At 40.5% G+C, this 27,914-nt stretch overlaps 1 protein-coding gene across 2 annotated transcripts in view; it reads left to right on the forward strand.

The window, feature by feature from the left end:
- Positions 1–17,913: 17,913 nt before the first annotated feature.
- Positions 17,914–27,914, forward strand: part of LOC136858360 (platelet-activating factor acetylhydrolase) — a 109,984-nt gene continuing 99,983 nt past the window's right edge. For both annotated transcript variants that reach the window (XM_067137841.2, XM_067137842.2), the window contains exon 1: positions 17,914–18,087. In XM_067137841.2, the coding sequence (XP_066993942.2) occupies positions 18,033–18,087 (55 nt within the window). In that variant the 5' untranslated portion in view covers positions 17,914–18,032. The remainder of the gene's footprint in view (positions 18,088–27,914) is intronic.

Genomic DNA, 27,914 nt, shown 5'->3' on the forward strand with positions numbered 1-27,914 from the left:
AACAGAGCAATAAATCAGTGTAAGAATGGTAAGGCTGCCGGCCTAGATGAAATATGTGTTGAGCAAATTAAACAATTTGGACCTGTTGCTAAACAATGGTTACTAGAACTGTACAACAATTGTATAAACACTTGCAAATTACCACGTGTGTGGAGGAAATCCAGAGTAATCGCAATTCTCAAACCAGGAAAAGACCCAAATGATCCAAAAAATTACAGACCTATCTCACTGTTGTGTCATCTGTACAAGATCTTAGAACGGATGATCCTGGAAAGACTTACTGTGATCATTGAACCACTTCTTATTCCAGAGCAAGCAGGATTCCGTAAAGGAAAAAGTTGTACTTCACAGGTCCTCCATCTGACACAGTATATCGAAGATGGATATGAAAATCATAAAATCACAGGGGTGGCTTTTATCGACTTATCTGCTGCATATGATATAGTTAATCATCGTATACTGTTGCGCAAATTATACAACATGACAAAAGATTACAAGATGACTCAAGTAATTTGCAATCTTCTCCAAAATCGTAGGTTCTTCGTTGAATTTCACGATCAGAAAAGTCGATGGAGGAAACAAAAGAATGGTCTGCCACAAGGCAGTGTTCTCGCCCCTATGCTCTTTAATATCTATACGAATGACCAACCTCTTCCAGTTGGCACCAGAAGCTTCATATATGCGGATGATCGAGCTATTGCTACTCAAGCAAACTGCTTTGAGGTTGTAGAAGAAAAGTTATCAGAGGCTCTTTCTGAACTATCCTACTACTACAGAGGAAATCAATTGAAACCTAACCCATCTAAAACTCAGGTATGTGCCTTCCATTTAAAGAACAGACAGGCGTCAAGGAAATTGCAGGTAGTATGGGAAGATACTCAACTAGATCACTGCCCAACACCTAAATATCTAGGTGTAACATTGGATCGTTCTCTCACCTACAAACAACACTGCATGAACATCAAGCAGAAAGTATCGGCTAGAAACAACATCCTTCGCAAGTTGTCTGGAACCAATTGGGGTACACATCCAAAGACGTTGAGAACTACAGCCCTGGCTCTGTGTTACTCTGCTGCAGAGTACGCTTGCCCTGTTTGGTACAGATCAAGTCATGCTAAACAAGTTGACATTTCTCTAAATGAAACATGTCGACTCATTACTGGCTGCTTGAGACCAACTCCACGAGATAGAATGTACTGTTTGGCTGGAATCGCCCCACCAGATATAAGAAGAGAAGTTGCATCCATGAATGAGAGAACTAATGCACTTGCCTCATGTGCACACCCATTGAATGGATATGAACCTGCCCACCGAAGACTAGTGTCTAGGAGGAGTTTCCTGAATACAACCGAATATTTAAACGAATCTGCTCAATCCACAAGGTTGAGATTATGGAGAACTAGAAATCCTCAACTTGCTGATTGGATGCTACCAATTGAACATCTCCCCCCAGGACACGAGGAACATTGGTCTACGTGGAAATCGTTGAACAGGCTTCGCACTGGGGTTGGTAGATCAAGAACCAATATGGTAAAGTGGGGCTTTCCTGGCACATTCAGGCAATGCGAATGTGGTGAAGACCAAACCACAGCCCATTTCATGAACTGTAGTAAGTGTCCTTTAAGTTGCACAATGGAGGACTTGATGGCTGCAACACCTAATGCCCGTGATTTGGCAAAATTCTGGGCAGACACCATTTGATATGTATGTCATTAAGTACCATTATGCTATGTAAAATGTATGCTTCTGATACGAATAAATAAATAAAGTTAGAAGTAACACACATGAAAGTAGCAAGATTGATTGCTGGTACAAACAGGTGAGAACAATGGCAGGAGGGTACCCGGAATGAGGAGATAAAGGCTAATTTAGGAATTAACTCGATGGATGAAGCTGTACGCATAAACCGGCTTAGATGGTGGGGTCATGTGAGGCGAATGGAGGAGGATAGATTACCTAGGAGAATGATGGACTCTGTTATGGAGGGTAAGAGAAGTAGAGGTATACCAAGACGACGATGGTTAGACTCAGTTTCTAACAATTTAAAGATAAGAGGTATAGAACTAAATGAGGCCACAACACTAGTTGCAAATCGAGGATTGTGGCGACGTTTAGTAAATTCACAGAGGCTTGCAAACTGAACGCTGAAAAGCATAGCGGTCTATAATGATAATGTATGTATGTATGTATGATTGTTATTATTATTATTATTATTATTATTATTATTATTATTATTATTATTATTATTATTATTATTATTATTATTATTATTATTTAATCCATTTACCTTCCAGAGTTTGTTTTTCCCCCAGACTCCGTGAAGGATCCGACCTCTACCGCCTCAAAGGCAATGTCCTGGAGCGTGAGACATTAGGTTTGGCATACAACTGCGAAGGAGGACGAGTAGGTACCACTCCCAGACGGCCTCACCTGCTATGCTAAACAGCGGTCTTGTGGGGGACGGAATATTGTAACGGATAGGCAAAGACAAGGGAAGGAAGCGGCCGTGGCCTTAAGTTAAGTACCATCCCGACATTTACCTGGAGAAGAAGTGGGGTAACCACGGAGAACCACTTCTAGGATAGCTGAGGTGGGAACTGAACCCGCTCTACTCAGTTGACCTCCCTTGGCTGAGTGAACCCCGTTCCAGTCCTCGTAGCACTTTTCAAATTTCGTGGCAGAGCCGGGAATCGAACCCGGGGCTCCGGGAGTGGCAGCTAATCACACTAACCATTACCCCACAGAGGCAAAATTATTATTATTATTATTATTATTATTATTATTATTATTATTATTATTATTATTATTATTATTATTATTATTACTATGTGCTCGTTTTGACTAAGGGCCAAGCCGTTTCAACTGTTCTCGTCTTCTTGTGTATTGTTTTACTTTTGCCCATACTCCCGCATATGCGTGCGGTGTTCCTTTCTCTCCTCAGCCCACGCATTACCTTTCTTTAGTTTCAGCTTTACTTGGAAACCGTAATGTGATTGAAGTTTCGCCTTAATTCATTCCTTCTCAAAGAAGATGTGTATATTTATGGGTCACGGCTAATTGGTATCTCCCGAATTCCTAGTCATAAAATCTTCCAAACTTTTATGAATATTATAGATAATATACAGTAGCGTGCAAATTAATCCGAACCAAGGTTCTTAGAATCCGAACTCAGGAGTTTCTAAGGCATATGGTAAAATATTGTGTTCCAACTAAATATTGTTCCCATTTTCTACCAAACTGATTGTCGGTGTATAGAAGCATTATGCCAATATTATTGAAGGTTTTTGGATGGTTTTTTAAACCATTCATGAGTTGAATGTCTCAGAGTGAGGTTCTGTACATTTTCAGTATAGTGCCGTGTTAATGTGCTGCAGTTTGGTAATGAATATGTCTATCAATCCACGGAAACGTTCAGAAAATGACATTAGTTGAGCATACCATTATGGCTACAGCAAATTCAATTTTGAAGTTATTCAGAGAAAGTGGGTCCCTTTTTATCGCTGAAGGAAGGAAACTGTGGTCGGAAGCACAAGACTATACTAGAAGAATGCCGTTAGGAAGAGTAAAATAAATCCGGTGCTTTCTGCAGTTGATCTAAACTAACAAGAGCAAGCCAGAGCTAAAGGGTAACCAATTTCGTTCAGATTTCGGTAGGTTGACCTACGTAAAAAATAAATAGCCATGTGTCTGAGGGTTTGTGCCATTGGCCCTTATTTTAAGGGGAAATGGCCCTTTGAATTTAACTGCCTGAATAACTGTTGACCGATCTTGTGGTCTGCGTCTGTGACTTCGACAAGGGTGTCTTTGGTTCGAGGTGCGTAAGCGCACCCGTTTTACTTCTTTTCTTCTCCCCCCCCCCCTTTTTTTTCTTTTGCAGTTTGCTATACGTCGCACCGACACAGACAGGTCTTATGGCGACGATGGGACAGGAAGGAACTAGGAGTGGGGAGGAAGCGGCCGTGGCCTTAATTGGGTACAGCCCCAGCATTTGCCTGGTGTGAAAATGGGAAACCACGGAAAACCTTCTTCAGAGCTGCCGACAGTGGGGTTCGAACCCACTATCTCCCGAATACTGGATACTGGCCGCAATTAAGCGACTGCAGCTAACGAGCTCGGTCTTCTCCCTTTTTTCTTTTTTCTTTTTTTCTTTTTTCTTTTATAGCTGATTTTGTATTTGTCCTTATGGACTTATTGTTAAGAAATGAAAATGAAAACGTACAACCTGTTTTTCAGTCATTGACCGGGTCAGGGATATAATGAATGAAGCATATATAGGCCATTAGTACGATGGTGTCGCCACTCCCAAAGTGATTTATTAATGACTGATATATGCTATGAAATGAGAATGGAGAGTGTTGCTGGAATGAAAGATGACAGGGAAAACCGGAGTATCCGGAGAAAACCTGTCCCGCTTCCACTTTGTCCAGCACAAATTTCACATGGAGTGACCGGGATTTGAACCACGGTATCCAGTGGAAGGGGACCAACGCACTGCCGTCTGAGACACGGAGGCTCTTATTGTTATGAAGTATGCGGATTAAATACAAATATGCAAACATACAAACAAACATGCTTACTGTTGCCCTAGGCAGACTTCTTGTAGTAGAAGGTAAACAGTTTTATCTCTCTCTCTCTCTCTCTCTCTCTCTCTCTCTCTCTCTCTCTTATCATTACTACAGCGAAGATTTGTCAAGCCACGAGAGTCACGGCAGTAAACGAATTTAGGCCTATGATAAAGCTTATATTTAGTCTGTGCATTTCCTTGCCTACATAGATAAAGAAAAGAATGATACAAATGAAATCTAAGCCGAATCGCGCCTCGATTTTGAGACACTCGTGGAAATTGAGATCACTGATCTGACATCGTGATTACATAGGTTTGAGTCCCGTTGGTTGGAGATATTTTCACCATTAGAATGTTGGCCGGCAGGGTTGGAGAGGGGATGTATATAATTTATAATCACTAGATTACGTACCAAAAGCCTGGCTTCGTTTCCAACCCTCTACGCAGTGTTCACGTCGAGTAAGGGCATATGACGCTGCTAATGGTGATTCGTCCGTCGGAGTATGCTATCTTCAGCAGGCTATTTGACAGAAGTAAGCTATGTGCCGGCACCTAGTTTCATCCTCTCCCTTCTTATATCACGTCATTCATTTCATCCCATTAACTCCTCTGATGAAGCTGACGTCGGGAAGAGCATACAGTCGTAAAAACTCGCTACGAGGATACATCTTACTTAATACCCGACGCCGTAGAGAAATGGAACAAGAATTGGGCACATATCTATAAACATCCACGATATGTGATGTCCTGGAGATGTACCCACAAGGGGCTAGGATCTTTAAGTGACGGTATCTTTTAACAAGCCTCCCAGAAGGCCAACCCCTCGTCCACGTCGTGGGAGGTGGGCAACGGCATGAAATAGGGGATTGCTTGTAGGGGTGATGTACAGTGGGGTCTGTGTGTGCCCCATGACCGATACGGTAGCTGTGAAGGCCCTACAGGAACCCTGAAAAGTGACGGCTAACGGGGCTCTGGGGAAGACCTCAACGGCAGCAACGGTGGAGAAGGAGTCCTTTGGTACGGCGAAGCTGGCGGATGTGGCAACCCTTCTTCTTGGGGAGAAATAAAGAAGAAACCACTGCCTTGTGGTGAAGAGGGATCTTTAAAGGCTAAGGGAGATAACCCCTACAGAAAAATCCTGCGGTCTAGAGCAGACAGGAGACAGCCCCTCCACTGGACTTAGGGTGCTGTGGGCTAATAACTCGCACACCTGAATTAAACTTATTACAGAAACCAGACGAAATTTATACGGGCCGGATTTTGCAGATAGAACAAGCTGGAGAAATTTCGTCGAATCCACATGTTCCACCTAGAATTTTTTTTTTTTTTTTTTTTTTTTTTTGCTAGGGGCTTTACGCCGCACCGACACAGATAGGTCTTATGGCGACGATGGGATAGGAAAGGCCTAGGAGTTGGAAGGAAGCGGCCGTGGCCTTAATTAAGGTACAGCCCCAGCATTTGCCTGGTGTGAAAATGGGAAACCACGGAAAACCATTTTTAGGGCTGCCGATAGTGGGATTCGAACCTACTATCTCCCGGATGCAAGCTCACAGCCGCGCGCCTCTACGCGCACGGCCAACTCGCCCGGTCCCCCTAGAATTAAAGGAAATAAGTCACTCATCTTTTAACAAGAACTTGCTCCATATCACACACATCCAAAACCATGAACAGTTTATTTGATGACATAACAGCCAAGTTTCCAAATGCTCTCGATATCAATCCGATCGGTTGACAGGTCGTTTGTAAGAAGAGAATGGCGAAACTGACCAATCAACAAAAGCAAACATGCTGCGTGTTCCCTTACAAATTTGTGGTTTCCCAATAAACTGTCTTCTTCTTTCATCACTTTTATCATACTCTGGTGGGGTCGCAGGTGCTGTATGTGTCGTACATGTGGACTTAGCCACGTAATCCGTCTATAGTTGCTTGGATTTGATATCTCACCCCGTCTCTTATGTATAGGGCAAATGACTCCTCCTGTTATGATTTTATTACTCTCGGCCAGTCAGCTACTCACCACGTTCGATGATTTCTAGCCCATTGAAGACGCACAGCTGTATGCACCTGTGTGAGCAATGGCCTCTTGTTTGGTATCCAACTCCAAATGTTCATTGTATGCAGTTCCTGTCGCAATGTTTTCTCGCCAATAGGTTAGGATGGACCTTCATTCACTGACTGCAACAATTCTTGTCGGGTTTGGAAGCGATTTTGATTCACAAGCCGCGAATCGCGTCTCCAGTCTCTCTCAGTCAGGTTCTGTTTCCGATCACAATTCTGACGTGTTTCTTGGCCTCGTGTATTGCACCACTGCTTGTAGACACGTTGAACAGTCTGCTACGAAACACCAGCAAATCCAGCAACTTCACGCACAGTAGTGGCGCTAAGAAGCTCGCCCCCCTACCCCCACCCCGACAATGATTAAAAATGGGCCCCTCGTTAAATATAAGGAAAGTTACAAGTTTATTTCGTCGTACAAGATTGTATATTATTACAATGAACAACAACGACGATGATAATAATGTTACACAATTTAGTTTTCAAATCAGAAGGAATTAAAGTAATACACTTATATGGTACGCGCACGCACACACACACACACACACACACACACACACACACACAAGAAATGCACCTACCAATTATAGTAATCAAAACACGCTGACCGTCACAATATTACGACATAATCTCGTTCTTACGACCAAATAATTTACTACTATTTACAATTCAACCGTCATTCATAGGCCTACTTACCTACGCTGACTGCCGAGAGTTATAAACTGGCTCGAGACCATGGGCGCCCTTGTGAGGGGGCTGGGGGGGGGGGCTAGACCTGAGGGTATGTAGTATTTTTAAAATTTTGGAAGATGAATGGCGACTTGTACTCCACAGTAGAATAACACCCATGATATCCTCTTCCTGTTGGTGGGGGCGGTACTACAACTCTACGTAATACCGACATTTAAATAATTTTTATTGAAAGAAAAACATCTGACTACATTAGATTTTTGCCTTTCCCATAGAGCGGCCGCGGCCCCCTCTTGCGCCCCGGCATGGGTGCCCTTGCTCGAGACTTTCGTATTTAAAGTTTAGATAAGGAGGATGTCTTTGAAATCGCATCTTCGTTGACTACTGGGTTCTCAGAACTGACTAATTACTTCAAAATCCTTGTTGATTGTTGTGAGTGGCAGTAAGGGATGCTTATTATTGGAACAGGTTGGGAAACTCACATTCTTTCAGAAATAACTACCGTACTCCTACTGCCGAAAGAAGCTCTACACTATGACGACCTAAGTTTGGAATAACCCTCAGTAATAAAAATAATACTGTGTTGTGTCCTGTAGCTTTATCAATATATAAAATCACTCTTCAGCTACTGAATTACGAAACAGTCATGGTCCCCTCACAAGCCGTGGGCACCCCGCTCCGCGGGGTCTTCGGGGTCCTTATCGCCGCCACTGTATGTACCGTATGGCCCTGGGCACGGTCAAGCACGATTGCCCCTTTTTGCCACTGTGTCAAATCCTTACATCTAGTCATGTTAAAGTATACTGTACGTTTGAAACATCGTTAGGTCTGTTGCATAAAAATAAGTGTTTGCTTTTACTTGCTGTAATTTAAGTACTTCGTTGAATAAAATCTTGGTTTTACTTATTGAGGTGAGTAAACACTTCAAGACTTGAGTATTACCTTAAAAGCGTAAGGAGTGTCTTAAATTATTTTCCAGTACTCTCTTATGAGAAAGCTCCCTAAACCCACCAGGCAATCCCATATCTCCTTTCGGCACTGGTTATCCTGTCGCGGTCATACCAAGACATCCCCGGCACTAGACCACTGCCGCTCAAGAACCACTGTCACCCCCGGTTCATGACCGCCTTCAAGGCTTTCAAGGTAGGAAATGGAGAAGATAATAAAAGAAAAAAGAAATTTTGACTTCCATCGTTCTCAATTGAGGTTTGGGCTTCACCGATAGCCTTGGTAGCCTTCACTGCTACCAATCGTTTTTTCAGGCGATACAGCTTGTTCGCATGTTCTGTAGTTACCAGGTTACCATTTACTTTAAAATTCCTGCTCACGTGTTGTGAACTTACTGAACCCGACAGGGGCATGATCCAAGGACCTTGGGTTGATATCGATCTCCGTAATTACGCACGCAATGCTATTAAAGGGAAAGAACGCTGAAAATGATTAATATTCATATTATTAATAGAGATCATACCATTGAGATAGATAAATTGTGTATTTTAAAATCATTCTACGAGATTTCTTTGTCTGCGACTTATTGCGCAGTATTATCCTTTGTGTAGCGGGGGCCCCGCTGATGAAGCCAAGCTAACTTAGACCCGGGAGGGGTTATGAATGGGGATTCCCTGTGACATCACTCGAGAGAAGACATCCCTCCTCAAGGCTCACAGAATGAGGGAAAACTAATTTTTTCGAAACGGAATATAGGAGCCATCTTGGAATCGGACTGGCCAACTTAATTACCTACGATCCAGAAAATTAATAAAACTCATATTAGGGGGTCGTCTCCCGATTTAAAAGGGATAAATGTTACTGGGACATTTATTTAGAGTGTTTAATGTCTTCTTCCGTGATAACTTTCAGCCGAAGAAAGAATACTGTGTTGTTTCTGCGTGGAAAAGTACTGGGGCCATCTGGTTAGTCTCATGACACGTCCTCGACGGAGGGACTTCACCCCGTGTGGTAGGGGAAGCAGAACATATTTTAATTAATTTAAAGAGATTCGCCGAAGGATAATTGAGTGGTTATGTCTCAATCGCACCAACTAGATACTGGTCACCGACTACCCGTACTATTATACCTCGAGTACGCCGGGAATAGGCGCTACGCAAATTTGTGGAAGGGGTATCGCCCCCTAGTAAAAACTACTGCAGGAAGGGACAAGAGTCAGTCGGGACTCGTGGCTTACAGACGGCGAAGCTATGTGCAGTCGAGCTTCCAGCGATCTTTTGTTTGAGTGAATTTAAATTTAATTTACAAGTGAAATCGTGTACTGTGCGTAAATACTGCAGAGATTGGATAGACGCGATGCTAGTGTCTAAACTTTAAAGATCAGGGACGTGTCGCGAACATTTAATATAATTTGTAATAATATTATTATTATTATTACGGCGCTACTGTGTCGAGTAGTAACAAAGGTACGCGGAATCCGATACTGAACCGCGGATTGCGGAGTGAGGTCCGACATCGTGGCTGGACGTTCACACTGAATGTAACTAAACAAATCTTGGAATAAATAGTGACGTATTGTGTGCCTCAGGAATACTGCCAGCGGTTTCGTCAACCTAGAACAATGGACTCCCGGTTGGAAAGAAGAATGGTGCCTCCAGTAACTGCTTTGGTGCCTATGGGTCAGCACTAAACCAGCAATGGACTTCCTGAGCTGACAACGGGTCATCAAGTGATGGAGATGAGTATTAATCATATTTAATATGACGTGATCAGATTGGGCGGGGAACAGTTATCATTACCTGACGCTATAATGTTAGAGATTGTAACTTCAGTAATGTAGATGTGCTACCATGATACACGTAGCTTCTATTTACTTTATTTAATTAGTAACACGTCTGAGCAATCAATTGTAAATAAAGGTGTAATACGATAAGTTTGCATGCAGTAGTAGATTGACTTAATCATTTTATTTGGGGAAACTTGTGATTATTGATGCGTCAGGAAACCAATTTTTAGTAATTCAGAGTAATTCAAGTTAGGCTGTAGTTAGTCCAGCGTTGATAATGCATGGCTGGTAAGTAGTGTAATTTTATTCCGTGAGCACCCAGAACTACGAGATATGACTTCGGAACTGACACCACAGGCCTCCACTGACATATATTTAGATAGGAATTGTACAATTTTAATTGGCAAGCTTATCACAATTTAAGTGCAAATTGAGGAATATTTAATTCATAATTGTATTACCGTGTGACGATTTTATCAGAAATCACAATTTAGATATGGATTAATTACACCGTTATTACGAGGAAGTTAATTATGATCACGCAGTATGGTCTAATTTCCAGGTAAGTCGTGTAGGGAGATAGTGTAATGATGAACCCAATAATAATAATAATAATAATAATAATAATAATAATAATAATAATAATAATAATAATAATAATAAATTGTAATTATGGTAATCATGCAAGTATTGGTATCATAGAAACCGGTGTCGTGTCGCGGGATCATGATATTGTAAACGAATGTGTGTGTTGAATTGAAGTGAAGTATTGAGAGCCGATGTAATTTGCTTAATGAACAATGAAGCTCAGTTTATTAGTGAACGATCCCCGAGATGGGGTGTTTTGTTAAGAAAGGGCGTTATGCCTCTGAAGGCCGAGGCCATTGACCACCCGCCGTGCAGGGGTTGGGGCAGTTGACCTAGTGAGGAGAAGTGTTGGTTTTTTTTGTATGCTCGTCCGCTCGTAGAAGGGGGAGCCTTGTGTTAAAGAGAACGAGGCCCGGAAGAGTCGCCTAATAATGGAAATATTCAACACGCCAGAATGATGTAGTCGCTAATAAATGACACGGCGATTGTTACCAGTACTTGTTAATTTACTGTCATTACTCATTTGAGGATAATGTAGCTTAGGGTTTTCAGAGTCCCACTTCCATCCAAAGGGGTGTCAGTTCAGTTCCCGACAGCGGCATTGGTACCCCAATGCTCAACCGAAGGCTGGATGTCTCACGTGTTTAATGTATATAATTTGTGTTCTCTAAGTGTTTATGTATCTTGTTGTGATTATAATTGAGTTGCCGATGGTGCTGACCATCGGGGTGGTGAATTGTATACAAGTAAGGGTCGGTTCAAACCCGGGCGTTTGTTCCACATTTTTATGAGTTCCTTCTTGGTACTTTATTGGGGAATAGTTGTGTGTTTAGCATAGGGATTGCTCAGACTCGTTGCATGCATGTTAATCCTATTGGTCAATGATATCACATAGCCTCAGTGTCTATGATAAGTGTTTTTCCGTTCGAATCTCGTCATAATGGATCGCTCTGCGATAGATAATACTCGGATCCATCACATACGACTAAAAGTCGATAACAAACCACAACAATTGATAATAATCCATGTAGTTCATTTGTATATAAATACGTCATTACCATCATCATCATTAAGGCCTAATAAACCACTTGTATTAATCTAAACTTTAACCCGAATGTGTTCTCATTGTAATTAGGTATGATCCGTCTCCTACCCTGTATGCCTTTAAGCTAAGTCTAGTTAAGCGCCTATTTTGTTTTATTCCAACCCGTTAACGCCCTGTAGATATCATGCCGGTGCCAGTTAGGTAGGGGCGGGTGCATTACATTTCTTTAAATATGGCCAGGGTCAAAACTGAAAAAAAATAGGACTACTGGGATCTCAATGGGTGCTGAAGTTGATGTACAAAGTCTCCTTCCTTTCCAAACAAGGAGTGAAACATTGCCACATTCACTAGACAATTGTCTGTCACAGTTCGGACGACTTGGAGTACACAATCTTTAACTGCCTGTAAGGTCTCGCGTGTTAATTTGGCTAGTTTATCTCCTGTCAGGCTGTGTGTAAAATAATGACACAGGAATCCTGTAATGTGTGGAAACATATTTGATCCGTCGCTTTTCCAAGCATTCTCTCCTGCGGAAAATGGAACACACGGCCAACAATACAGTTTTTTTCATTTATGCATAACCAGATAACCTATGCAGATCTCTCTAGCACGAGTCATGAAAATATCGTACTGTTCTTTTCGATCTCTTGACTAAATTCTTAAGAGCAGGCGTGGGTCTAACTTTTTGAATTACGTTTTTCTTTATCTTCAAAGTTTCCTCAGAAAATTGGTGTGTTCATTAAACTTTCTATTATATATGAGCATTCTGGGACCACGAACACACTTATTTTCGAGATGGAAGTGACAGCACTCATGTTAACGTTTAATAAGTTGTGCAGTACTATATGATACCTTTACCCAAGACAAATTAAATATAAGTTCACACTTTAACAAGAAAAGTCACGTCGTGTTATATCGAAAATAATAATTAACACAAATTATAACTGTACACTTTTGAGTGCGGCGGAAAGAACGGACAGAACTGATCAGTACCAACGTCTTAAGTACCGTATTCGTTACCACTTTGCATTGTGGTAACATGACGAGAGAACGTACGAGGGTACATCTCAGTGTCGGAGGGAGAAGGGCTTTGCTTGGCGCAGGTGCAGTAATACTCGCCTAGCTGGTAGAAGAGATTCGACGCGTATCCACTGCCTAGAGTTGGTAACAGTCTCTCTCTCTCTCTCAGCTTTGACGGTGGCTCTCTACCGCAATAGAGTTCTCGCGACACATCCCGGCGAAGAAACAAATATATTAAATATTAATATTAAAGAGTACCGGTACTAGATTTTCATATTTTCAAACAGTTAGCAGTGGTAACAGTGGATACTAGCACGCTGCTGGGATGAAGGGCATTTTCAGTCACTCTGTGGCTAAACAATCTGCAGTATGTAAATTGTATTGGTGATGGCGACACAAAATGTTTTAAGGCTGTATCTGACCATCAACCATATGGACATGATGTGGTTATCACAAAACTAGAATATGTTGGTCATGTACAGAAGAGAATGGGCACTCGCCTCAAAAAAATTAAAGCAGGATTAGAAGGGGAAAGTTTTGAACGATGGGAAACCCCTTTCAGAGAGGAATCGTCTGGCAGATGCTAAAGTACTGGTACCCTAAATACCTTGACTGTTTATTATGGGAATGCTAACAGCGAAAACTGCAATTCTGTAAATAAGATGAGGAAGGTTATTCGGGCTGTATCGTATCACAAAGCATCCTCAGATGATAACCAAACCATTATTTCTGCCTAAAGGTACCTAATTCTTGGTGCTCTTTCCAAAATGCCATAGTGGAAGGGCAAGTTCAGGCTTACAAAAACAAAAATACCCCTTTCTATAATGGAGGTTGTCAAACATGTGTTTAAAGATTTAGTTAAAATAGAACTCCTGAAGATATGTGTAGGAGACCACACCCAGAACAACAATGAAACCTTAAACTCCAAAATTTGGAGAATTTGCCCAAAAACGGCTTTGCAGGGCATAAAGTGGTAGGTATAGCAGTAAATGATGCTGTTATGACCATCAATGATGGTATGCAGAGTAGACTGAAAGTTCTTGAAGAGCTACACCTTGTTCCTGGAGAGTACTGCCTCCAGGCTTTCAGCCATATCAATAAGCCTTAAAAGAGCTCAACAATCCACAAAGGAGGCAAGGAAAGTAAAGAGAAGACTAAGGATGCAAGAAGCATCCCAGAGAAACTCACAAGAGGGAATCATGTATGCATCAGGGATGTTCTAGATTTCATTCATTTCAGTTGAAAGTTTAATGCTCATTTACTGCAACTTGCATTTTTCAAGACGGTTTCCCTTGTAACATGAACAGTTTTCAAGATATGAGCATGAATGTTTGTACTTTACATCACTTTCTAATTTTCTAAAAAGTGAATTAATTTTGTAGTAATATCATGGACAGATCTTTTTTTAAATACTGTACCGTATTTCAAGGAAAAAATCCCTAAAAATGAATGACCGGAAGTATTGTTTAAAAAATATTACTTAACAGTACAATGTTTCAGAGGACTTAATTCATTTTGTTCCGCAATTATTTGGGAGTATATAGAATTTTTAAAAAATATTAGAATCAGTCGAAAATTGTGGAAGATATGAGCGAAACGGTACTCTTGTGTGAAAAAAAAAATAGAAACATTTGTAATGTCCAAAAACATCCTTAACAATTTTAATTATCTGAATATTGATAATTATTTAGGATTACAAGGACTTTGTATTCATGCATGCAAAAGTTTAGCCTAGAAGGCCCTGTGGAAGCTGTGAAAATTGAAATTGAATATTACCTATTTTAGATAGGTTTGAGCTGAATGTACCCTAAAATTAAATTACTATCTCAGCATTATCCTAGAGTAGGTCCTAAGTGTGGATATGGTAACTTCTTGTTTTAAGCTAAGGAGCCGGGCTCATATCTTGCTATCACAGAACAAGAAATACTGTGTATGCACGTACAGAAAATATAAACAGTAGTTGCTCAATCCCATCGTCCCCATTCTTATGTTTATGTGCAGTGACGGCTATTAGGGGTGGGGTAAAAGCAGGAATTATAAACAAATATACATACCTTGTTGTCTTATCACCTAATTATTTCCACCGCCAGGATTACTTGATTCAAGAACTGGAAAAAAATCCAAAGAAAAGCAGCTCGATTTGTTCTGGGTGATTTCCGACAAAAGAGTTGCAGCGTTTGGGCTGGGAAGACTTGGGAGAAAGAAGACAGGACGAGCTGCTCGTCTAAGTGGTATGCTCGAGCTGTCAGTGGAGAGATGGCGAGGAATGACATTAGTAGATGAATAAGTTTGTGTAGTATCTTTAAAAGTAAGAAAGATCACAATATGAAGATAAAGTTGGAATTCAAGAGGACAAAGTGGGGCAAATATTCGTTCATAGGAAGGGGAGTTAGGATTCTTTGCAATAATTTAAGAAAAGGCTAGGAAAACAAACAGATAGGGAATTCTGCCCTAAATGCAGATCAGTAGTGAGTGATTGATTTTATTTCTTTAATTAATTATTTAAAGTTCCTTAGCGGAAATATGCACGCGTCGCGGCTAACCGATTCGTATAGCACAACAGGAAGTAGTCACAGTCTAATAAAATATAGTGGAGACTCGCGCAGCAGCGTGTAGCATGTGCTGTAAGGAAGGGTATATTTTTTAAATACATGCGTAAATGTTTCTTTGGTGAAAGTTTTATTGTATAGTATTGAATCAAAATCTTTAAAAAATCATAATAATTACCGCAGTTAAGCTGGTAACTTGTCAATCTTTACTTTTCTGTAGAAATACGCTCAGAGAGCATTAAAAAATTACCATGTTGTAGCTATTTTTTTCAAATTTGTAGTCTAACTCCCACCCCTATATCCTCCAGACACCCGTTTTTTTGTCTACATATTTTTGTACCCTCCCGCTTCTACTTCCCAATTGCCGCTACTGTTTACGTGCAATAGGGTGCCTAACTTGCCAAAGATGATCCCGGCAATGTAGGTTGTCTGCTAAAGTCATAGTTACACGATGTGGAAAAATCGTAACATTATCTTCGTCATAGAAGATGCAAACACACTGTCTCCGGGTGATTCAAATTAACCATCTGCGATTAAAATACAATATTAGGGACCGATGACCTACATGTTAGGCCCATTTAAACAACAAGTATCATCATCATCATCATCAAAATACAACACGCCGGCCTTTAGTTCAATGGACTCCGGGTTCGATTCCCAACCGGCTCGGAGATTTCAACTGCGAATGGTAACTCCTGTAGCTCAGCTACTTCTTTTCATCCACTACACCACAGAAACATGCAGTAGCCCTAGTGAATACGACCCTCCATATACGGTTGGTGTCAAGATGGGCATCCAACCGTAAAACTGGATCAGATTCTCAACCCGTACCGATCGCAATAAATTGGGGAAATGGCCAACAAGAAGAAATAGGGGAAGACTTGAGTGGAACTGTGCGTATGAATTGACTTACTGACAAGGCCAAGTGATTTGATTACATTGGTCAAGGTCAGCTAGAAGACGAATAGGCTCGATCGTAGCTAGAGAAGTAAACTGAGGCATAAGATATGATTAAACAAATTATTCAAATTATTTCAAGGTTGAAAGACACTGGGAAAGTTTCAAATGAAGAACCGTCGTGGTGTTTATTTAGTTCACAAACCTTTTGGACTCATTTTTGAAATGCTAGTAGTCTGTATTGAAAATTCCCTAAAAGAAAGGATACAAGGAAGATGTCTGATATCATCCGAACATAATAATAACAATAATAATAATAATAATAATAATAATAATAATAATAATAATAATAATAATAATAATAATAATAATAATAATAATAATAATAATAATAATAATAATAATTTTTACAGCTGGCTTTTTTCTATTTTACAATTTGCTTTACGTTGCACCGACACAGATAGGTCTTGTGGTGACGATGGGACAGGAAAGGGCTAGGAGTGGGTAGGAAGCAGCCGTGGCCTTAATTAAGGTACAGCACCAGCATTTTCTTGGTGTGAAAATGGGAAACCACGGAAAACCATCTTTAGGGCTGCTGACAGTAGGGCTCGAACCCACTATCTCTCGAATACTGGATACTGCCCGCACTACAGCTATTACAACTATCGAGCTCGGTTACAATGGCTTTACGTCGCACCGACACAGATAGGTCTTATGGCGACGGTGGTACGGGAAAGGGCCAGGAGTGGGAAGGAAGCGGCGGTGGCCTTAATTAAGGTACAGACCCAGCATTTAGCTGGTATGAAAATGGGAAACTACGAATAATATTAACATATATGTATATTATGTCCAATCTAGGGGCTGCCTGGCGGAGGCGGTAAAGGCGTGCTCGGTTCGCCCGGAAGGACGTGGGTTCGAATCCCCGTCAGGAAGTCGTAAAACTTAAGAAACGAGATTTCCACTTCCGGAGGTGCATATGGCCCTGAGGTTCACTCAGCCTACACCAAAAATGAGTACCAGGTTAATTCCCGGGGGCAAAGGCGGCCGGGCGTAGAGCTAACCACTCTACCCTATCACGTGCCGAGGTTAACAATGGTGGAAGCCTTTACCTTCCACTCCTCCAAGAGCCTTCATGGCCTGTATTCAGGTGACTTTGCTTTGCTTTGCTTTGCTTTGCTTTGCTTTTACGTCCAATCTAAGCGCTGCCGGTCTTACTTTTGTCGACCGAACTCGATAGTTGCAGTCGCTTAAGTGCGGCCAGTATCCAGTAATCGGGAGATAGTGGGCCGCTTCCTTCCAATAACTAGGTCTTTCCTATCCGACCGGCGCCATGAGACCTATCTGTGTCGTGCGACGTAAAGCAAAAAAAAAAAAAAAAAAAACCTTTTGTCGAGCAGGAATTCTTTAACGTTCCAGAATGTCACACTTAAACATGGTTATTAGATAACACGGACTCAGCCAGGATCGAACCCGATAAGTTGGGAATAGAAAGGCAACGACGATGTCAAAATGATCTGTATAGGCCTAACGAACGATACCGGTACGGTACCAAATAGGCAAAATTGGGTACGTCATTAATTACTGGTATGTCACTACATTATGAGACAGGATAAGCTATTTTTAAATATCCTAGAGAGGGATGCTATTCAACTACAAAATTTGACTGGAATTTCTGCCCAGCATTCAGTTCCCGTACGCGGTAACCATTTCAGTTCCAGTTGGCTCTAGTGTTGATGCATGTACGTTGGTAGCATTGATTAGTTCACGAGCCGGACAACGTTGGAAAGTGCTGGGAACACGGGGAGTGATGAGAATGATAAGGTAGAAAGTAATTGTAGTTACAGACTGAAGTTCAAGCATTTAACATCGCACGGTCGCTTAGTGTGTAAAATGTGGTGGATATGGAGTAGTAATAAGATACCCCGTCATCTTCCGGTGTCAGAAGGTAAGTTGCCATAACGACCACTGTTTCCTGACGATCTAATGATGAGAGAGCGTATTTTAAATAGGCCTACATCATATCGCACTCCGACTGTAGTTGATAATGATATGAATGACATTTCTTTGGTAGGAGTAGTGAAACAAATGTAGTTACAGGCTGTTATTGCGAGGAGCGGTGCGATACTCGTACGACGAAACGGGTATTACGTCGGTTGATAAATCAATTGATTGAACTTTGTAGTTCATCAAGCTGAGCGCTGGTCTGATAGGAACGCAGATGCTGCGCTTGAGGTCAGCGGTTCGAATCGTCAGTAGAGCAAGTCGGGTTGGTCATACTGTTTGGGGGATTTTTCTCGTATATTCTCGTATATTCGATAATGTTTGGATAATGCAAATACAGGAGAGACAGATAATGTTAAAAGGCTACCCATACAGAAAACCTATTATTCTTAGCCCTTCGTATTTAGTACCGTACCAAGGATGCAACTTAGACCAGAGCCGTCAGATTCTTGCTTACCGTAGTTGCGAAAAATGAAATACTGCACTCTAGCAATTAACTAATGTTTCAGCTTTCTTTCGTTCATTTTAATGACGGGACTGAAATCCCTTTGGAAATATTACGTTAGTTCAAACTTGTGTTGGTTCTAGAAAGAGCTCAGTGGCTTAGTTGCTGATTTTTCACCTGGATGTGGAAAACTGCATGATAGAATTTTCATGAGAAAAGCTAAATGGTGCCCGTAGATTTTCATCTCAGTAGGGACAAAACACTTTTCAGTAACTATGGCTTACAATTTTTAAGGATATTATTCTATGCCCATCCTCTCCCTCCTTAAGGTTTTTCAATGCATTTTTAATACATGACAGTGACTGACATCAAATACAGTACAGTATTTGCTGACATATAAGCAAACCAAATAATATACGGTAATATGTAGTGAAGTTCTATGCACCATAGGTAGTTTAAATGCATATGTAGAATTTCCATAATAAATGACAAATTTCTTAGCATTGCTGTACCGGTAAGTTATAACTTGTTAGAATTATAAGGAAATCCTTTCTTGTAAAGAAAATGTAGTATGAAATTATCATCTTTGGCGTCAAACTTAAGGGCTTAAAATAACATGGGATTATGGAGGGAAAAAAAAGTGTTAGTTTTTGTACTCACATCATGTCTGAATTCTGTTTTCTCGATAAACTGACATCATACCATAAACTGCTGAGGCAATTTGTCATGGCTGTTCTTGTATTTCCACACATCTTGGAGTGCTACAACAAAATTAACATAATATATTTTAAAATTACTTTATTATGATCAATTTTTTTGAAGGACTTAAAATTAAAATTTGAAAACAATTATAAGAAAAACAAGTTTAGATAATTAGATGGAAGTTACTGAATCAAATATCAATTAAGTTAAGAAATTGAATAGGCATAACAATTTCTCACTAAACCCTCCAGTATTAAACTTAAAAATGTAAGAAAATAATTGAATACCTGCATGATATTTCCACTGAACATGTAGTTGGTGATTTGTCTGTCGGAGGAGACATTAAGCCTTGAGCAGATCCCTTGGTGCTATTTGACAGGAGTAGGCTATGTGCTGGCACCGGATTTCACCCTCTCCCTACTGTCATATATCACGTCATTCATTTCATCTCATGAACTCCTCCGATGAGGTTGATATCAGGAAGGGCATCCGATCATAAAAATCTGCCACGACAGATTCATCTCACCTCATACCCGACCCCGTCGAGAAACGGGACAAGGGTTGGACAAACATGTAGTTGTTGGCAAGCTGAGGGCTGCCTTCAGGATTGAAGCTACAACTGGCAGAAATATGGTATTATCCAGAAGGTCAATTAGTTCTAATTTGGAATATTCACCTTTAATTACTTCATGTTTTCACACACTAAACCATGTGCATGCTTCATCTAGCAAATTTACAGTTTATATGTTCTATTATCTTATCCATATATGTGACATTTAGAGATATCTTTACGTGGGAGTGCAAATAAAAAATCGCAAAAGCTCCCCTGTTTTCTTCTGAAAATCATTCCTGTTAGTGCTGAATTAGGGAATTCAAATGCAGGATAGAAAGAGAATTTCTGAACTATTAAATGCCAGAAAACAATAGGCGATTTGATTGATGGATTTGCCGTTTACCAGCTCACAGTTGTCACTTTCAGCACTGTGAATTCATTGACATCATCGTTGACCAACTCCATTTGGCCAGGTATGATACCAGTATATGAGACCCCTCCATCTTTGGTGTCTTTCCATGAATCACTCTTCTCTCATAACCTTCTCCTAATCTTGTCCTCTCTCCTCAATATGTTTCTTAAATAGATCGGTCCATTTTTTTCTGGGCTGCCCACTGGTCTTTTTCATTTTACTTTCCTCTCGTATTTTCTTCTTGCAATCCTGCTGACACTTATCCTTTTTACATGGCCAAACCACTTCAGTATTGCCTTCTGGATCTTTTGTTGTTGCGAGTCTCCTGTTCACACTTTCTTTCAGAGTTTTTGTCCCTGATCTTGTTCTTCCTGGTCTTCTAGATCATGGTGTATAGGAACTTGTAGCTTGGAGTTTTGAGTGTCTTGCTTCATTAACGTGGTAGTTTCCAGGCTATATGGGAGGATGGGGGTTTAATAGGATTTATATAGTGTCATCTTAGGTTTCAGCAGTAGGCCTACTTATTTATCCCACAGCAGTTGTCTTACTTGGTGGTAAAATTGTGTTGTGTTGCTAATTTGATTGTCTATCTCATATTTTGTGAGGGTTGTCTTTTGAAACTATACTCTCAAAGTAATTAAACTTTGGAACATTGTCCAGTTTGGTGTCTTTTAGTAGCATTTGTAGTTTGTCATCTCCCCTCTGTGTCTTCATAACCCCGTCTTACCCTAGCTGATATTTAAATCATGTCTCTCAAACTCTCATCTCTATCTCTTCAGCCTTTCTTCCACATCCTTTTTGGTTTCACCTCAGATCAACACTGTCTGCAAAGAAGCATTAAGTCCTGCTGTTCCCTCCTTTTCCCTTTGTTTCAGACTATTTGAACAACCCACTTGCACACAAATTTTGGTTTTTCCATACAGCATCTTCACTTTTGCAATAAAGCTGTTGCGAACCTTCAACTCTTATAGGTATTCCTAGATACACTTCCTTGGTATGCTATCTTAAACCTTTTCAATGTCTAGGAATAGTACAAATAATGGTTTCCCTTTTTCCCAGTGCTTTTTCATTAACATCCTGACCGTAAAGATAAGGTCTGTATTCTGGGCTTGAAACCATATAATTGTTCCTCTTTCAATAAAGGTTCTGCAATTCCTTTTAATCTAATCTCTCTGATTTCTTCCAGAAGTTTTAGGCCACAAGAGAGCAGCATAATGCCACAGTAGTTGGTACTTTCCATCTACTCCCTTTCTTGCATTATTATTTCAAATTCATTCTGCATTTTATCTTTCACACATCAACATTATCACAGTTTCCTGGATATATTTCAGAATTCCCAAAAGATTAATGCTTACTGATTGCAGGGATATTGATGTTGGGTTCTAATTTGGTTGAATATTTAGCTCTGATTTTTAACATAACATGAAGAAGTTAGTGCACAGTAAAGTTATCAGGCTTCCTGTCTAGTTTCATTACTTCCTTCTTTATGTAAAATTGAAAGTGTTTAAGCAATTTCTAAAAAGTGCTCATTAAATTTCATTACAGACTTGTGTTTTTCAGACAAGCAGTGGCATATACTGAGGGCTACCAAGGCTATCGGTGAAGCCCAAACCTCAAATGATAATGGTAGAAGTCTAAAGCACATTATAATATAAGCATCTGACACATTGTTCCATTTAAAAAGCTTGAAAGCAATGAGAAAAAGCATTGCATGTATTTCTGAGAGCGAGGCATCAGAGACTGATCTTCCAGCCCAGGCTTTGCATCCATCTCCCCTCGACCCATCTCATGCGGCTTGCTGCTGTATGTCTGATACGTGTGGAGACCAGGGGGATAGGTGTTCTAGGATTCGCTCTATCAGATCACCACTGCTAACTAAACCATGCGTTCCTCATTGTATATACTTCTTCACCACATACTTCTGACTTACCGGTAATTATATAGATAAGAGTGCTGGTATTTCACTCCCTTTTACTTCTATATCCTTGTAGGAAAACACTGCAGGGCTGCTGTTATAGGAGTAATATAGTTTTCTTTTTATAGGTAGATCTGCTAAATTGAAATACAATCTTTCAGGTTTAGTGTTCTCTTTCGTTGGTTGGAATCAAACCTGTGATCGTGCGTTGGACACCACCACTGATCTCCCGAGGAAGCTAATAAACTAGTGAAGAATGGGTACGACCACTGTAAAATTCAAAATTTTTATTTAATAATAATAATAATAATAATAATAATAATAATAATAATACTGGTTCATGGTGTGGGCTATTGTAGCCACGTCCGAGTTCGTGAACCATGGGCAACAGCTGAGTGGCCTAGTAAGTGGTCCTGAGAGTCGGGATACCAGTTGCTACAGAATGGGAGTGGGCATCTCGGAATATTCTGAGTCATGGCCCTCCTTGGGCTCAGGCAGCTATGACTATACAATCCACCTGTGGTCCCTAACACAATAGAGGAGAGATCCTCACTTGGACTATGTGTAAGTAGGGTAGCATCCTGTTTCACGAATTTACTGAGCTCAGAACATTTTAAGCAAGCCTCGGACCTATGGGAGTAACGGAGTCCCACTCCCATTTGACAGGTGAGGGACTCCTTGGAAACAACTTGGCGAATGAAATGGAATTTGATGGGGACCTATCAATATTAATGGGGCTTATGGGAGAAAGAAAATAGAACTGGCAGAGTCAGGCATCTGGATGTGCTATGAGTAAGTGATATTCGGGTAAGGGGAGATAACGAGGAAGAGATAGAAGATTATAAAGTGTACTTGATGGGTTTTAAAAAGGGAAGGGCAGAGTATGGGGTAGGAGTGCTCTTCAGGAATACTATGGTATGCAACATAGTTTCTGTTAGGCATGTAAATGAGCGAATGATGTGGGTATGAATACATTATTCAAGCATAAGCAGTATGGGGGACTATGGGATCAAGGGTAGATTATTAAAATCAATCAAAGGCATTTATGTTGACAATTAGGCTGCAGTGAGAATTGATGGTAGAATGAGTTCTTGATTCAGGGTACTTACAGGGATTGGACAAGGCTGCAATCTTTCACTTTTGTTGTTCGTAGTTTACATGGATCATCTGAAGGAAGTAGGACGAGAATTGTCTCGGTGTACTCACCATGTGAGGTTGCAGATGAAAATGAAGTTGACAAGTTTTATGAACCATTGTGTGACATCGTCGTCAGGGTCAACAGCAAGGATAAGATAGTGCTAATGGGCGATTTCAATCTGAGAGTTGGAAAGAGAACTGAAGGATACAAAAGGGTTATTGGTAAATGAGGGATAGATATGAAAGCTAATAGGAATAGGAAGCGTTTGCTGGACTTCTGTGCTAGTATGGGTTTAGCAGTTATGAATACATTCTTCAAGCACATGGCTATTCACCACTACACAGTGGACAGTAAGCAGGATATAGAAAGAGAATGGGTGGCATACAGGGATGCTGCAGTGGAAACAGCAAGGGGAATGCCTAGGAACAACTGTGTGTAAAGATGGGAAAAAGCGAACATCTTGGTGGAACGATGAAGTGAGAGCAGCTTGTAAACGTAATAAGAAGGTTTATCAGAAATGGCTCCAAACAAGGGCTGATGCAGACAGGGAATTGTACATAGATGAAGGAAACAGAGTGAAACAAATAGTTGTCAAATCCAAAAAGAAGTTGTTGGATGAATTTGGTAATAACCTTGAAAGGCTAGGTCAAGCAGCAGGGAAACCTTTCTGGACAGTAATAATCTTAGGAAGGGAGGGAAAAAGGAAACAAACAATGTTTTGGGTAATTCAGGTGAACTCATAATAGATCCCAGGCAATCACTGGACAGATGGAGGGAATATATTCAAAATCTTCTCAACATAAAAGGAAATCTTCATGGTGGTGTCGCAAACAACCAAGCTCTTGGGGAAGAAGAAAATTATGTTGGTGAAATTACACTTGAGGAAGTGGAAAGGATGGTAAATAAACTCCATTGTCATAAAGCAGCAGGAATAGATGAAATTAGGCCTGGAATGGTGAAGTATAGTGGGAAGGCAGGGATGAAATGGCCTCATAGAGCAGTAAGATTAGCATGTAGTGTTGGTAAGGTACCTTCAGGTTGGACAAAAGCAGTAGTTGCACCTATCTATAAGTAAGGGAACAGGAAAGATTGCAACAACTATCGAGTTATATCATTGATTATTATACCAGGGAAAGTATTCACTGGCATCTTGGAAGGGAGCATGCGGTCAGTGGTTGAAAGGAAGTTGGATAAAAACCAGTGTGGTTTCAGACCACAGAGGGGCTGTCAGGATCAGATTTTCAGTACACGCCGGATAATTGAAAAATGCTACGAGAGTAGTAGACAGCTGTGTTTATGTTTCATAGATCTAGAGAAAGCATAGGACAGGGTACCGAGGGAAAAGATGTTGACCATACTGGGGGCTATGGGATCAAGGGTAGATTATTAAAATCAATCAAAGGCATTTATGTTGACAATTGGGCTGCAGTAAGAATTGATGGTAGAATGAGTTCATACATATCTGTGAGAATCTCTGAATATTGCAGGTACTTCTCAACATCATCAGATTCTGAGTGGTCATCTCTGAAGATGTACAGTAGTTCTTTCATACTTTTACTTTTCCTTGTTTTCAACAAGTTTATTGCCTCTGTCAACTGGACAAGGATTTTTCAAATTCTTCATATAAGCCCTCTTTACTTGTAACTTACAGTAGTTTTGTTAGCTGGATTTTCAATTGCAGTCACCTGAGTTAATGTCAGATCCTGGATGGTTCTTTTTACATGCGGTGCATTACACAGTTTCAAAAACAATTTATCCTGATGTGGTCAATCTGCTGATAATTGCTTGGGGCTGTTAAGTGAAGATTGTCAGGTGTACAGATGGCAAGATAGTAGTTGGAACTATGTATTCATGATGACCAGCTCCTTGTCTTGGCAGAACTGAAGCAATCTACCAACTCTTTTGCGTCTCTGCATCAGGTTGCATATAGGTACCCACAGTGTTACCATACTGTCCTTGAACGATTTTTTGCATTTGAGGCTCCCAAAACTATACTTATCATACCGGTACATCATGATCTGCTAAGGTTCCCATTAATTCTATTTGTTCATGGAATTACCTGATACAAGTTAGGTTATGTGTATAGGCTTAACTGGAAACAACATTTCATGAAGGCTGGGTTATGTATTTCAATTTAATCATGTGTATATAACTCATGTATTATAGGTTAGGTTACAGTACCTTTATTGGTTGTAAATAACCCTTGATGTGTTCAAAGTCATCCAGGAAACTTCTGGTTAGTTGTATATTATACTCTAGCGAAGTTAGGTTAGAGTTACATCATGTTACCTCGTCATCATCATCATCATTTCCCTTTATCCAGCTGTAGCTGGGTAGGGGCAAATATGGTTCCTCTCCATTTTCTTCAGTCTTTCCACCACTCCTCCTATAATACTGCATTGGATTGTGTCCATCCATCTCAATCGTGGTCGACCACGGGCTCTCCTTCCTTGCATTTGCATTTCCATCACCTTTTTTGGCATTCTTTCATCACTCATTCGCTTTACGTGCCCAAACCATCTTAGTCGGCTCTTCTCAATTCTATCATTAATTTTTCAACTCAATTTCTTCCCGGATTTTCTCATTCCTTATTTTGTCTCTTCTACTCTTCTGTAACATACTCCTCAAGAACTTCATTTTGGCTGTCTGTATTCGACTCTCATTCTTCTTTGTCATTGTCCAAGTTTCTGCCCTATAAGTAGTTATGGGTACGTAATACATCTTGTACATAGTTTCCTTTGCTTCCATTGGCACATCTTTGTCCCATAACATGTTTCTTACACTATGATAGAAACAGCTTCCAGCTTGAATCCTCTTACTAATTTCAGTATCCAGTCCGGCATTCTCCATTAATTCACTCCCCAGGTATTTAAATGTTTCCACTACTTCCAGGGGCTTGTCTGCAAGTCTAATTTGACCCTTCCCTTCTTTCTCCCCTCTAGTCATAACAAGGGTTTTACTCTTCTCTACACTTATTTTCAACCCACATTCTTCTATTTTCCCATTCACCACATCCAACTGTTCTTGAACCTTCCTGTTGTCTTCTCCCCAAATCACAATATCATCTGCAAATAACATCATGTTCATTTCTCTTCCTCCATATTCTGCTTTTGCTGTTGTCATGATGTCATCCATTACTATGGTAAACAGGACTGGTGATAGAACACTTCCCTGCCTCAGCCCACTAGTTATTTTGAACCAACTTGTCCTGCCAACTTGTGTTTGCATGCAACTACAACATTCCTTGTACATTGTTATGATCATTTTTATTAATCCCTGTCCAATTCCTTTTTGCACCAGACTGTCCCAAACTTTAGTCCTGGGAACACTGTCATATGCCTTTTCAATGTCGATGAATGTCATCACCATATCATTCCCGTACTCCCATTGCTTTTCCATTAGCTGTCTCATAATGAAAATGGGCTCTCTTGTTGACCTTCCACTTCTGAAACCAAACTGATTTTCCAGTATCTGATTCTCAAACTTCAACCTTATCCTACTTTCCAGTATCCTCTCCATTATCTTAGCAACATGGGATATTATAGTAATTCCCCTGTAGTTCTTAAACCTTTCTTATCACCTTTCTTGAAAATTGGGATGATTATTCCTTTATGCCAATCATCAGGGACCTCCTTTTTCACCCAGACAATCCTGAGAACTCAATATGTCCACTGCAGGCCTACAGCTCCAGCTGCCTTTATCATCTCCACTGAAATTTCATCTATTCCAGCAGTTTTTCCATTCTTCATCTTTCTTACTGCCATTTCAATTTCATTCAATGTAATTTCTTTATCCATTTCTTCATCGACTAATTGCCTTTCCTGGTCGTCCATTGAATGACTGTCATCAGTTCTTACGTTCAGCAACTTCTGAAAATACTCTCTCCATCTATTCCTTATTTCTTCTGGCTTTGTAATTTCTTGCTGCCCTGCATATCATCTCTCAATTTCTGTGTGAATAAGGCCCAGCTCTTTCTCTTTTCTTCCTCCACTACTTTCTTGGTCAAATTCTTTGCCTCCACATATTTTCTTCTACTTTCTTCAGTCTTAGATGTTTTCCATGCTTTCCATGCCATTTTCTTTTCCTTCACTTTCATCTTTACCCTATCATTCCACCAGGGTGTCTTTTTGTCCTTCACATTTCCTGATGTTCTACCACATACCTTTTCTGCACATCCCACCAGTGCTTCCTTAAATCTTTTCCATTCATGTTCAACACTCCTCACCTCCGTCCTGGGTACCAAGGGTATTATTTCCCTTTGAAATTCTTCTTGTATGCTTTTCTCCATCAACTTCCATACTTTAATTCTTTTCTCTCTTCTTAATGGGGGTTTTTCAATCTTTCCCACTTTCAATTTTCCTACCACAACTCTATGATCTCCACCAAAGGCTTCTTCCGGTATAGCCGTAACATCTACAAGGTTCTTCCGGTGTTCTTTCTCTATGATTAATCAATCATGGTCTTTGTTCTTCTGTCTCCCCAGCCATATCTTGTAATCTTCTGACTGTTCTTCTTTCTAAACCAGGTGTTTCCAACAATCATTTGGTTCCTCACGCAAAAATCCACCAACACCTCACCTTCTGGGTTTACCTTTCCATATCCAAAG

The sequence above is a fragment of the Anabrus simplex genome, chromosome 1 (assembly GCF_040414725.1).
Source record: "Anabrus simplex isolate iqAnaSimp1 chromosome 1, ASM4041472v1, whole genome shotgun sequence".
In the NCBI taxonomy this organism is placed as follows: domain Eukaryota; kingdom Metazoa; phylum Arthropoda; class Insecta; order Orthoptera; family Tettigoniidae; genus Anabrus; species Anabrus simplex.